Consider the following 14,023-nt stretch of genomic DNA (forward strand, 5'->3'; position numbering starts at 1 on the left):
AATATTTGTTTGGGTCAAGTTTGATCACGGCCAAGTAGTAGATTATTGAATATTTGTTTGGGTCAAGTTTGATCATGGCCAAGTAGTAGATTATTTTTATTGAACCACGTTGTATAATTACGATTTTAACTGATCGTTGTTTTTATCCATTTCAACTGAATAAAGCTTTTTTTTTTGTAGGATTTTGGGATGATTAACTGAGTTATTCGAAATCAAGGTGTTCTCATTTGTATTTTTAAAAAACTGAAATAAGGTGATCTGTTTAAGGGATCGTGTATAAGAAACAACAACAACAACAAAAAAACACAAAAACGACACCTATTTTAATTTCAAGAATATAATCACGATCCGGGAATTTACCTTAGTGTATAGACAGGTTTACAGAACAGATAAATATGAAATTAGATCATATAAGATTGTAACGAAACTTTAACACTGAAACCTAAAAAAAAAATTGTTTGTAATTAAGCACAAAGCTACACAATGGGCTATCTGTGCTCTGCCCACCACGGGTATCGAAACCCAGATTCTAGCATTGTTAGTCCGCAGACATTCCGCTGTGCCACTGGGGGGCACCTAAAAGAAAAAGGAAATTTAATATATCTGGCTCAAGGCTTAAAAGTACAAGTGCGTCAGTTATAGATTATAACTTTAAATTTTCTTGAAGGTAAGCTGTTAGGGTATACGAATTTATCCGTAAGTTAGTCAATAGTGAAGCAGTTTACATATGTTTAGAATTTGATGATGAACAACATAACTACAGAAGTAACAAATAATGTAAATAATGATATTTATTGAATGTTTCGGAATACACACACTCCATCTTCAGGAAATTCCTACGGTACATATAAAACATTATTTAGAAATAACAACATGAATTTCGAACAGAAATATTCGTATACTTATAAGTAAGTGTATATATACATCTAATAAGAGGAAATTAAAACAAGTCTAACTCAACAGAAGCTAAGTTATTCTCTTAGCTTGGGAGATTTTGTTTAATAAGAAGAGTCCCTTTAATGAATGAAGTTCCAAATTTGTGCAGCTCGTAGCTGAAACTTTTGAAGTCCGTTGTCAGGGGTATCCATCTTGTTTAAGAGAAAGATGTACAATTTTAATTTGTTGCACAGAGAAAAATAACTAGGAAGGACAAATGTATAGTCTCTAGTAAGAAAGCAAGTGATCAAGTTACGTTTGTAGTTGGGAAAAGCTGTCGGTAGGTGAACGTAGAAAAAAATGTTAGGGTCACAATTTAAAAGTATGTCTAATAGTGGCAAACTAAGGTTGTTCTAGTTGTAGATTCACAAGTAAAATTTTTGTTGGGGCGACATGAGTTTATACATTCTAGAAATTTAGGCTTATGAACTTTAGAAAGAAATATTACAAAAGTATTACCAACATACATTCTACAGTGGATCGGTTTAAAATTAAATTCAACCGGACAGTTGCCAAGCCGTGATTGCTCGAACTGACAATTGAGAGGAGGGGGGGGGGGGCGACCTCATAGCAACGCCACCTATTTGGTCTAAAAGGCAATTTTTGAATAAAAACGGGAATGTTGCCGATAGCTAGTTCGAGGAGTTGTTTATATTTTTTTGGAATTGAAGCCATTTACTAGCTGTAATTGATTTGTTAAAAGATTAGAAAAGCAGATGTTGATAGTTTCATTAACGGCAATGTTGATAAAAAGAGGAACTACTTCAAAGCTGGGAATAATATTCTTGGGCGTGGAGTGAGTTGATCTCATTAACAACAAATAACGCGTCGTTACTATAACGTTGTTGGTTGTAAGTGATTGTAACAATGGGATTAGATCTTTAGTTACAGGAATATGTGCGGAGAATAAAAAGTATAGGTTTGAGTGGCGGATCCAATTTGTTTACCCTAAGAAAATCGTACAATATATCGAGTCGGAAGCCATAGGCTTACTAAATTTGATCAAAAGTAGTTTGAGAGATAGTGTTTGACTTTTTAATTTTTAATGGGTGCATTGAGCCTTTTCCTCTCGTTAAAGTAAGGCTAAGAACGTTTATGTTATGTAGGCTAAATTTGGTGGAGTCAAATAAGATAAGTTTATCTTGTTTATGTAATCTTTTCTGTCCAACAGGACAACAATATTACCTTTGTCAGGTCGGGAACAATAATATCGGCATTATTTGCAAGTTCTTTTAAAGTAGAGATTTCGTCAGAAGAAATATTTGGAACTTAAAGTAAAAAGTCTTTCTATTAAACAACAGCTCTCTTATTTAAATTATAACTTCTTCTGCGTTAAGTTTGTTTGAATTACTTCTTATCAGCTGTATAAGTACATATTTATTTATCGTGGGTCTCTAATCCAAGTTCATTTACTGGCTTTTACACACATTCAACATTCGTGTTGTTATATGTAATTACTGTTTTACATTTGTTGTAGGATTTTGCCGAATAAAGAAATTGTGTATTCCGAAACGTTCAATAAACATGTTATTCGTTACTTCTGTAGCTGTGTTCATCATTAACCAATATATTGCTACGTCTCTGGTCGTTTGTTAATTTTCCGTAGAAATTCTTTCCGAAAAACTTCAGCGATACAAGCCCTTTCTTAAATAAAACTAGTTTATTCTTTCTCAATACAACTTTGTAATACACTTAATTTCCACAGTCACTTTCACTTAAACACACGCTAGAATTCACAATGATTCATGTATTTTACTTACGGCTTGACTCGATTATCTATCTCTATATTTCTCTGTCTGCAATTTATCTCTCCACCGTCACTTTATTTGCCGGCTTATATACGAGAACATAGCATGCCTAGAAAAGCCTAGAGTTGCGAGGAACAGTCACGATCTTTCTAGAACTCCAGCGCATGCTCCAAGCGTCGCGCGACTTCCGCTGTCGTAACAATATGTTTCCCGTTTCATGAATCTATTTACAATTTAATATTATTCACCGAATCATGACTTGTATTTTAAAAACCACCGATTCACGACTTTCTGTTAGATGTTTTAAAATAATTATTATATTAATGTTCAGTTGTGAATTGGAATAAGTTTGACGTTACGGAGCCATTGTAATTACATTTATTTCCGCCCGACGGCGAGCGGATATATTGTTTCACTCGTATATGTGTGTGCATGTGCGCACGCGTGATCTGCGTAACTCAACGATTTTCCACTCGTGTGTATATATGCGCGCGCGAACTACATAACTCGGAAAGTTTCATCTGATTTTGATCAAATATGTTTAAAAGGTTGATGACCCCGAAGGACCACTTGATTATCTGAAAGGTCAACCACTTTCGCTATAATGGTAGCAAATTGGTATTGTGAAATAATAATAAAAAAAAACGTCAAAACTCGAGAAAAGAATTGACATAGAATTGACATCTTGGCACATCGACCTTCATTTTTCAGGTTGAGTAATTGTTTGGTGTATATTTTAGGTCGGTTTCTACAAAAATTCAATATGTTGCGGGACGGGGGTCTTTGAGCGCCTTTCTAGTTGTTTTTATTTTCCTGGAGAATTTGACTACAAGACAAGTTCATGATACTGTTCTATAAGATATAAGAGAAAGAACTGTATGGCCTAGAAACACTTTCAAAGGCTTTATTTCTTGGAAATCTGTCTCTTGATCTACTCGCAATTTCCACGCATTGTCGTTACCAAAAGGTGGCGTTGGTCAGTAATTTGAATAGAATAGAAACAGCCGTGCTATATAATACTCGCTATATAGTGTTATGCCGCTTTAGTCGAGGATTAATTGGAAATGGCTTGTTAGAATAAGGAAAGAAATATTTCAGTTTTTGTTAGTTTCGTAAAACAGGTAACAGAACTTGCCAAATCTAGATTAAACAACGCCCTTGATCTACATTGAAATTGTTACTCAACTCTGTAAAGAACAAGTTGAGAACACGTGGGCGTAAAAGATAAACAATTTTCAGGACTTAAAGGTTAAGACTTTCGGTTTTTAAGTTGTAGATTCTTGGTAGGACAAAAGATTGGATAAATAATAAAAATTAAAAACATAAGGAGAGAAAACGTACGATAGTATGATGGTGTAATCTTTGTAAACGATCTCGTATGTGGGGTGTAATAAAATATGGGAAATTTAACCTGTTATCAAAACTACAATTAGCATTTGTCTTACTAGCTTCTTTTCATGACTTTCATTGCACGAAGTTTTGACATTAATGAAAGTGGTGTAAAAGTTTTTAATTGGTTCAGAAAATATGTCAGACTTTAAATTTCATTTTCTGGTAAGGATTACTACAATACCTTGATGACGTATGTAGAGGGGGATTTTCTGAGAACGTAACATGGTAATATTCGTTGTCAATTAATAGAGAACCATTAGTGAGTACAATAGTGTAGGTAGACTAGCTGACCATGAGAGAAGAGAGATTAGACAGTTCTCAGGATTGAACTTAGTGCCTGGTACGCCTATACTCTATCGTAAGCCTGTTTCTTGGTCGTGATCTGTGAGATATGTGTTTTTGAAAGCTGCAGAGTCGCGATTTGTGCAGAGAACGACTAATTAAGTCACGTTGTGTGTTATTAATTTTATCCATATGTTATTTTGTGGCATATTTATATAGCGTGTTTCAGTAAGTTCGCCTACAGAACTGTGCACTAGATTTAATAGTAAGTCTGCTTTAGTGACAAGCTCTTTATTAGGTAGTGCATGAAGCTGAAATGGACACCAGTGTTCTATGTTGCTTGTTTCAGTTTAAAGTGATTCTTAGGTAAATTGACCAAGTATAACTGTAATTTTAGTTGTTATTATAATATAGAAATTACAACATGCTCATTGGTCGATTATTATTTATTTAACAGCCCGAGTTAAACTCAGTCATTTGTCCTTCGTGTTTCGCGAACATACCGCACCCTGCCATTTCCTCTTGACTTATTGGAGACTCGGTGTTTTGTGCATAATAAAGTAACAACAGTAATTTCAGTTGGTGTCCAACGATATCGAGTGACCTAAATAGGAGCACAGCGTGTATTTTCCAAAAAGGACTTCAATGCTTTCGTCAGTGTCACATTGTCTAGCTTTTCGCAACATGGGTTGATTTATTGTTAATATCTCGCACAGTGGATTTTTTGTAATATTGGCGACACTATATAAATTCTATTCTTTCTGTTATTTGTATGTAAAAACGTGGAAGACATTTGTGAAGAGAATATTTATTTTACTTATTTTAATTACGCAAGAATGGTTGTCAGACGACTGTATTTTTCTACCATCTTGTCCTAAGTCTTTTGTTTTTCACATATAGATAATTTCTTCTACATCATGGTGAACGTTGGTGTTTCGAGAGTGGTTATCATTTGTGTTATTGCTACCGCTTGTTTCGTTCCTAAATGTTCAACACTAAGAAGTGGAGCTCCACCTCAGGCATGTAAAAATATGATTCCGAAACATGGCGAGTCTCCTCAGAAGTCTCCTTCACCATATACACTATCAGGCGAGATCAAATCTGGATCAAACGGAGATGTCGTACAAGGTATCTTTAGTTTGTTTTGAATTTATTTAAGTAAATGTCGATAAATGTTCAGTTTAACATTTTAAGGTTTAACTCCTTAAAAATAATCAGTGTATTGCGTTCATTAGGAAAGTTTCAATTAATGTTACAAAAATTAAACATGGTTATGATATCCGCATTGGGCACAGAACACATAGCCCGTTGTATAGCTTTGTCTTCAAAACAAATACATCCAAGGAAATCTATTTCTTCGTTTAAAATTGGTAGCAGAACTAATTTTCAAATCATTTCCAGGAGATATATATATATTTATAAGCAGTAAATGTGAATCGATGATCAGTTATAAAATTTTGAAATTAATATTCACTTAAATTTAGGTATACGTATTTATGCATAATTACATTTGATGTACAACTGTTCAAAACTTCTTTTGCAGTTACAATTTTTGCTTCTGAAGGAGAGATATTCAAAGGATTTTTTGTACAAGCTCGTTTGAAAGATGATCCATCCCATATCGTTGAAGGATCGTTTATTGAAGATGATATGAGTCGTGTTATTAATTGCAATGCAGCAAAGGTCTGTTTCTTTTGTACTTTTTGTTTAACTTTTCTTTATGCTCATGACTAAAGAAAGAGGATTAATATGCAAAAGGGCCGTCTATTGTTATCAATATTGTTATCTAGAGTTATCAAATGATACCAAGCTTTTTTTATATAGTTTCGTATTGATTAGAATATATGAACGATAAAACACTGGATATAATGATGAGGCTTTTGAGCATTGTTACTCACCAATAAATAAACAAGTTAAATATCTTTACAACAGTTAATAAATCTTAATGTCTGTAAATTTTTTAGATAAACCAGCAACATTTTTACTTTCTTGTGTGGGAGTAGTGACCAAAAACCCATATTTCAGATTTTAAGTCACTTTAATTATTTTTACATGTTATTTATAAACTTGTGAACTGTTTAAAAGTTTGAATAATCCATAATTTTTATCTCAAAAATTTGACGAAATGATAAAATTTTCAAAAACATTTGGATGTGCTTTTTTGAATGGGCAATTTATGCTGTACAGAGGTTGAGTGTGTTATAATAAAAGCATTTTGGAGTCTCATTACATCTTTATGGTCTATGTCACCATATCTGGCCATTCTCTATTCAGTGGCTGTTCATTTGAAAATAGCCCTGCAGCATAGTTTCAGTTTCAAAGAGCTTAATCTTAAGGTTGTTGTGTTAAAGACACACCAATATGCCCTGCTATTTTCAACAAAGTGTCTAATGTATGAGAACAACAGTTTTCTACTACCCATTTCAACAGTTCAATCTCACAGAAATCAATAATCACTACATCTGGCAACTTGACAGGTATGTCTTCATATGGAATACCATGAATACTCATTTCTTTCTCCAGCTACTTGATTTATGCAATGGTTGAGCACATGGACAGCTTTTGCCACTGATATTTTTGTATTTGTGGATTCTCACCTGTTACAAGATGCCACTTTGGGGTTATGATATTAATTGTTGCAGGTCTCATTCTAGATGGTCCTCGTGGCCCAAGTTGATTCATATACTTTTGTTTTTCAGTACCATTAAGTACAAGAAACATTTCCACCTTGGAAATTCTAAAATTCCTATCTAAACACAACTTCATTATCTGAGTGTATTAATATCTTGCACCAATCTTGCAAAATGATCAATTTTCAATGGTATCACACTAACTATGTAATGCCAAACAGTGTTAAAATGTAGGTTTGGTACATGCTGTTTCCACTGCAACTTTATACCAGTTGTGGTTTTCATGTAATTTGTTGAGTTAAACATTCAAAATCATTTTGATATAACATACTTAACCCTCTGATTTCTATTAAATCTCTAAACTTTTGGTTATTCTTAATTTCATTTTGTAGTTGGTAACTCCAATAACATCTAGGGCAAAATTTATATGAGCAAACTCCTAAGTGCTTAAGCCAAATGAATACATAATTCTGAAAACTAAATACAATACATTACTCTGCAGCATATTTGATTTCAACTTTTAAAAAGTCTACTCCGTTTCCTGCCATAAGATTTACTCAGATTTAAAAAATACTTAAGAAACTGTTTCAAGTACTGTTCAACTGTGAAATAAAACCTAATTTATTTACTTCTGTTTGTTACAGAGTGCTGTGACTCACAAAAATACTAAAGAAAAAAGAGAATTTACAACAACATGGACGCCTCCTGCCAACTTCAATGGAGAAGTAATATTTAGGTAAAACGTAAAAAATATATTAGTGTAATTCAGGGGTGAAGTTCTCAACAAAAAAGTACCAATACTCATACCACGCTTTTGATAGACAAGTAATGTTGGGATTTTATTTTCCATGTAAAGTTGAGATGGCTTACTCTGCTATGTGATCATTAGCTGAATCAAGTGATATGTCTATCCACTCTCCTATAGCATTTATTTTGTGTTTACAAAATTGTTTACATTTTTCTGGAGTTCTAATTTATAGCATACTAAATTTGTTTAAAGTCATTGGCTAATGTTACCCTATATGTTACTTTCTGTTTATGGAATATTTGTATTATATCTTACATCATCTTGTGCTTGTGAAACTGCTTAAGACTGTCACATGGAGCAGAGATGCCTCTAGATAGTACTGGTGATCAGTCAGCTACAGAGGGAATAAGAATTGTGAATGCAGTTTTCATGTTTTTCAGAGATTTATTTATGATACTGAAACACTAGAACTCACTTGTTAAGTCTTATAAATGTTTTCTTTGATTGTTTAGCCTGCTGACTATACATGTTCCTTTTCATTTATCTAACAGATCAAACAGTTTTCAATTTATTTTCAAGCAAAGTTTATTTTCATTTCATTTTCTTTTGCCCCCCCCCCCCAGTGGTACAGCGGTATGTCTGCAGACTTACAATGCTAGAAAAGAAACCGGGTTTCGATAACCGTGGTGGTGGGCAGAGCACAGATAGCCCATTGTGTAGCTTTGTGCTTAATAACAAACAAAAAAACATTTTCTTTTATTAAAGGCAGTTTTTTATTGTCATATCATTTAAATACAATTTATTCATTTATTTAATTTCAGACATTTAATTTAATTTATTCTTCCAAAAAAGCAATAGTCTTTTCCACCAGGTGATTGGCTTTTGTTCACTTCACCGTCCATTTATCTTGTAGATGAACTCTTTATTTTGATGTACTTCACACTATGTTTTGTTTATTTCATTCCACCTGTAACAAACCACTAACCTTGTCCTTTCAACTGCTAAATCTATGAACTTCTTGTTGTTGCAAAGATCATATAACTATATGATTGGTCCATCACATTTGGAACACCTCAGGTTACCTCATTTAAGACAGAAGTTTAGTTCAACCAACTAGGATCTAGTTGTTATGGAAGTGTTAGTTTGTTTGTGTCTTTGATTTCTATCCTGTACTCATTATGAGCTACCATTCAAGAGATAACTCTGCAGTCTGGTAAAACTTGTGGCAGAAAGCCAACCTATTTTGAGGGTAAGATTAGAGGACCTTAGTTCACTTAGATATGTTGAATGCAGAGTGTTCCTCAGCACCTATATCAGTGTTCTAAAACTTCTTTCCACCTACCAAGACAACTGAACCTTGTCCTGTTCCATCCAGAATCACTCATGCAGATTAGCCAAACTTGGGGATGCTGTTTCAAATCTGCCATGAAAGGGTAACTAATTATGGCTCTGCCTAGATTTCTTGGGGTAGTCTGTACAGTGAGCCACTTAGATCACCATCCATTACTCCTGAGGTCCCACAACATGTGAATATGTAAATTTTTTGTGTTTTAGTAAGTATATCTGTATCTGTACATAAATGTCCATTCTTCTTTTACTGTTATACACACACACACACACCTGTGTGTTATCTGTAACCTATTTTGTTGCATATCTCACATGTCAACTTTTTTGAAAGTTTTTTCTTAAGTGAACAAAACAATTTTTGAAGAAATTGTTTCACATATAAGTATATACTTGAACTAATTACTTTTTATGTTCAGGTTTACCTAGTGATTTCCATTTTAATATGTGAATCTGAGTTTTGTAAGCATGTATACATTGGTTCCTTCTTTCCTTGTGTGAAAGATTATTTCTGCAATCTTTATTTCATTTTTGTACTATTAAAAGGCGTTTCTTTCTGATTATGTGCTGATATATTTTTTCTTTAATGTTATAGTTGACTATTGCAAAGGGTGTTTGTGTATGTACTTTTAAAGTTAATTCAATTTGTGTCATGTGTTACATTAGTCCAATTTTATTACCTACAAGCTGAGGTACCTGTATTTTGTTTGAGTTATGAACTAAAAAAAAATGTGTGGGTGAATGCTATGATAACACAAATCTTATTATCTCACCAAAAGTTCTGTATGAGCTTTAAGAACTCAATATGTATATACTTAAAACATGGTGTACACTGTGCAATGGTCAGGGTGACTTTGTAGGAAGAGGTAATGGACAAAGTAGTGGTAGTAGGAGTGCTCTTAATGTCCTACCACAGTGTTTCACATGATTAATTAGTAGATGATCATTGGCCACAGAGGTGTCTTATGGGCTGAAGTTGAAAGCTCACGGGTCAAAGTAGGAAGTTGGTATGTCTAAATAAAATGCTCTTTAGATCAGCTTTATGGTGGCTGAGTAGAAACTTCAGCTGAGTTTATGTAATATTACAGTAATAGTGGCCATTTTTTGTTGTTGCACCCCTCCACACTGTGTGCATGTTGTATTATATAAAATTTAATAATTATTTCCTGGTGGCGCCATCTGTGAATGTAGTTAACGTTAACTTATGTCAAAGATAATATATGCTCAATAACAGCAGTAATGGGGGTGGAGGGGTTGCAATGCCCAATTAACATGCCCCTTTCATCCCACAAAGTTTGTTTGAGAATGGTCCAGCGACCTAGGAGTAGTTAGATAAATGCCACACAGACAGACACATAGATTTTTATAATATATATACATACATATAGATGATTTTATTTTATTTCTTTCTCCTAACTGAATTTTATTGATGACTACACATTATTTTTCCCTTTGATATACCACAGTTATAAGATTTCCTTATGCTCTGAGTCTCATTGTTTCACACTTTCCCAACTTATTTTATTTTCATTATTACTTTTTCTCTATGTATTATATTCAATCAAGAGATCATTTTGCGAGTTTTGTGAATTTTTTTTTTACTTCTTGAAGGGTTTTTACTTTTATTTATGTTTGTTATGTTTAGTTTAGTTTATTTAGCTGTCTTTTGTGTTAGTTGTGGTTGTTTGTCATGTCTGTGGGTTTCATATGCATGTAGTCTGTTTGTTGAATTAATATGTTATGCAACTGTGCTGTTCCCATGTATGGGGGAGGGGGAAGGTTCTATGGAGATCCCTGGAAGCTCTTGGATTTTCTTAAAGTTAAAATCCAATAATATGTAGCATGACACTAGATTGTACTGTAGTTTTACAGCCAAAACAGTGAAGTATACATCTGGTACTTTATTATCAGGTTCTTCTTATCTTTTTGGGGGGTTGATTGCCCCTCCTTCTACACATTCCTATTTGTTTTATGGTGTAACACTAATTCCAATCGAGGGCTACAGTTTTTAATGTGATTTTTCCTTAATAATGTTTTAAATTCATATTGTCTCTTAAATTAAAATTAACTCAATGACTGCTGATTTGCTGTACAAGGTACAGTTCTCCTGTGGCAGTTGAATGCAAGCATGTCATATACGGTGTACAGCTTCCTAAAATTTCAAACACATTTACAGCAGCTATAGTCAATGGGTTAAAATTGGCTTGAAGGCAAAAAGGCTTGAAGATAAAAGACAAGGGGTTGTAATATGCAGATACTACATATCTCACTTTCCTATAGCTTTCACAAATACAAATTTATTTATTTTTTTGGGGGGGTTCTAATTAAGAACCGATAAATCAGGTCAAAGTTATATACCGATTTGGTCAAGGAGGTTATTTATTGTTTCATGGTATAGCTGTATTGTATCCTACATTACTGTGTACAGGATGATTATAAAAAAAAGTGTCACTATTCAGGCATCATATCTCACAAATGGTATGGCATAGGAAGGTGAAATTGAACAGAAGTATTAAGGATATCAATAAGACACATTATTATTTTTCCTTTGTATTCAGAGGTACAGTACTGAAAGACTTCAAGACATTTTGGATAAATATTGATACTCTACCTCTTTCAATTGTTGGTCCATCTCCTCAACCGGTGGTGAGTATTGAAATCTCAAAATCATTTATTTAGATTTTATAAGTATAGGTGTGGTAGTTCAAGTTGTTATAAAAAGTGTCTTGTTAGCAGTTGCAAGCAGATTTAAACCACTTGCTCATTTGGAGGAGCATTTATGTGGTATCTAAAAGTTATTGGGTTTGAATCTAATAAAATGAAAATCACTACAGATTTTCACTGTTATAACATTGAAATGTACTGTGTAGTTTTGTGATGCATATAATTGTGGATTATATTTGTGATTATATATTTTGCAAGAAAACACTTAAGTTTATGCTGATGGATTATTCTCAATTGTGAAACCAAATATCATGATATTTTTAACAATATGTTCAAACATAATCTACTATTAGGTTGTGCATGAAAGTCTCGATCAAAATTAAGCTTTTAAACTTTGTCATTATTAATTCAGGGGTAGTCAACTGTTCTAATGCTTTTAGATAAATGACTTTATAGTTTAATTTTATATGCAGCATTAAGTTATGCAAAGTCTATATATATGTATAATCTTGTGCCTAAAGAAATTGTATAATTCAGTAACAAAAAAGGTAGTTAGTGCCTTTTACTTTCATATGAACAAAAAGCATTTAAATGTGTACCTATTCAATTTAGCTTTGCTACTTTTTAAAATATACAGTAATGTTACTGTGTGTGCGTGTGTGTGTGTGATTGAAACATACATTCATCACATTTCTTCATTGATTTTGGTGCATATTATAAATATATAGTGATTTCATTGTCATAATGTTGAACATTTTTTTTTTTATACATACAGAGAAAGCCAGTGCCCTCAGTAAACTTGTACAGTGACTGTGAATCTCAGAAGAAAAGTTGTTTTGGAATGCCATCACTTTGCATCAGAGACAAGAGCTGTAGTGTAATTCTAATTTATATTTACAGAGAAGGTGAGGTAGAGTTTGAGATGACTGGTGCTCTAGGATCTTCTGATAAATACATTGCTGTTGGTATGTCGGAAGATAACAAAATGGTACATCAAACTCTGTAATTTTAGAAAAATATGGAATTCAAATATTTGATTTAGTGACTTAAGGGTTTAGTATGTTATATTAAAACACTTTTTGATATGCTAATCAGCTTATCACGTGATAACCACAGTCAAAATAAAATGTTAATGGCATGAAACATACTATAACTACATTGACATTGCTTGGCATTATTTAGGTAGTGTGATGCCATCGAAAACTGATTGATACGCTCAGATTATAGAGATGTGTTCATATCAAGGACTTGAAATTCCATAGACGAATGTATCACTAACAGCATTGAAAAACAAAGGAATATAAATCAACTTCGGGCACCAGGGCTTTCCAGAATGAGACTTGTAATAAATCATTCTGCAGGCCATGGTAAGCAAAGTGTAACAGTTGATAATCTACACATACAAATGTCAATGGAAATGATGTCCATGAGTCCAAGACAACAGTATGCAACATAATCAAGAAGGATCTTCATCTGGAAACAAAGCCAACAAGGTATGAGTTCAAGATAAGGTTATCAGTCATACCTTCAGTTCAACAGTTGCATACCTCAAGAAGTTGAAAAATGAAATGCATATTCATGGTATTATTCCATAAAACGATATACAGGTCAAGACTTCATATGCAGTGTCTATAGATTTGTGAAACTGAACTGTTGACACAGGCAGTGGGAAACGGTCATCCTTGTACACTAAGTGGGCTACATAAAGCTGTAAGGAGGAGTGCTGTGCTTTGGACATTACAGCCTTACAATGAGTCTTTTGCAATGAAAACTACACTGCAGGGCTATTGTCAAGATTCATGGCCAGCAGATACAGCATGATCAGATGTAGTAACATAGACTGTAACAACAAGATGAAGTTTCAAAAGCATTTTAATATAACATACCTTAAATATGAAATTTGTGTGTGTTTGTCTATATATATACAGTCTAACCTGTTAACCGCTCCACCTCCACAACAGCGCCACCTGGCTAAGAGCGCCAGTTTTCGTAAGTCCCAACTCAATTTGTATGTTATTTAACCTTTATAAGAATGCCACCTGTCTAATGCCACCAAGCGCCAGGCTAATTTAGCCCCAAACCCCATTCATCACCTGTGAAAGAACGCCAGTTCCCATTATAAATATTGATCGATATTCCTCGACAGTGTAAATTTCCCACACTGTCAAGACTAATTACCTTGAGAGCCAATCACTGCTGTAGGCATGGTTAATTACACTAAGTAAGGTTAATTACAATAGGTAGGTGTATATATATTCTTTTTTTTGTAAATTCATCTT

The 14,023-nt window shown here is 33.5% G+C and overlaps 1 protein-coding gene across 3 annotated transcripts in view; it reads left to right on the forward strand.

Annotated features, from left to right (window-relative positions):
- Positions 1-14,023, forward strand: part of LOC106472028 (putative ferric-chelate reductase 1 homolog) — a 43,101-nt gene that overhangs the window by 14,647 nt on the left and 14,431 nt on the right. For 2 of the 3 annotated variants that reach the window (XM_022400630.1, XM_022400629.1), the window contains exons 2-6: positions 5,259-5,486; positions 5,902-6,041; positions 7,633-7,724; positions 11,639-11,726; positions 12,520-12,732. In XM_022400630.1, coding sequence (XP_022256338.1) covers positions 5,276-5,486; positions 5,902-6,041; positions 7,633-7,724; positions 11,639-11,726; positions 12,520-12,732 — 744 coding nt within the window. In that variant the 5' untranslated portion in view covers positions 5,259-5,275. Of the gene's footprint in view, positions 1-3,368; positions 3,396-5,258; positions 5,487-5,901; positions 6,042-7,632; positions 7,725-11,638; positions 11,727-12,519; positions 12,733-14,023 lie in introns of those variants that run through there. The other variant, XM_022400631.1, reaches the window with a different exon arrangement.

This window comes from Limulus polyphemus, unplaced genomic scaffold (genome assembly GCF_000517525.1).
Source record: "Limulus polyphemus unplaced genomic scaffold, Limulus_polyphemus-2.1.2 Scaffold5027, whole genome shotgun sequence".
Lineage (NCBI taxonomy): Eukaryota > Metazoa > Arthropoda > Merostomata > Xiphosura > Limulidae > Limulus > Limulus polyphemus.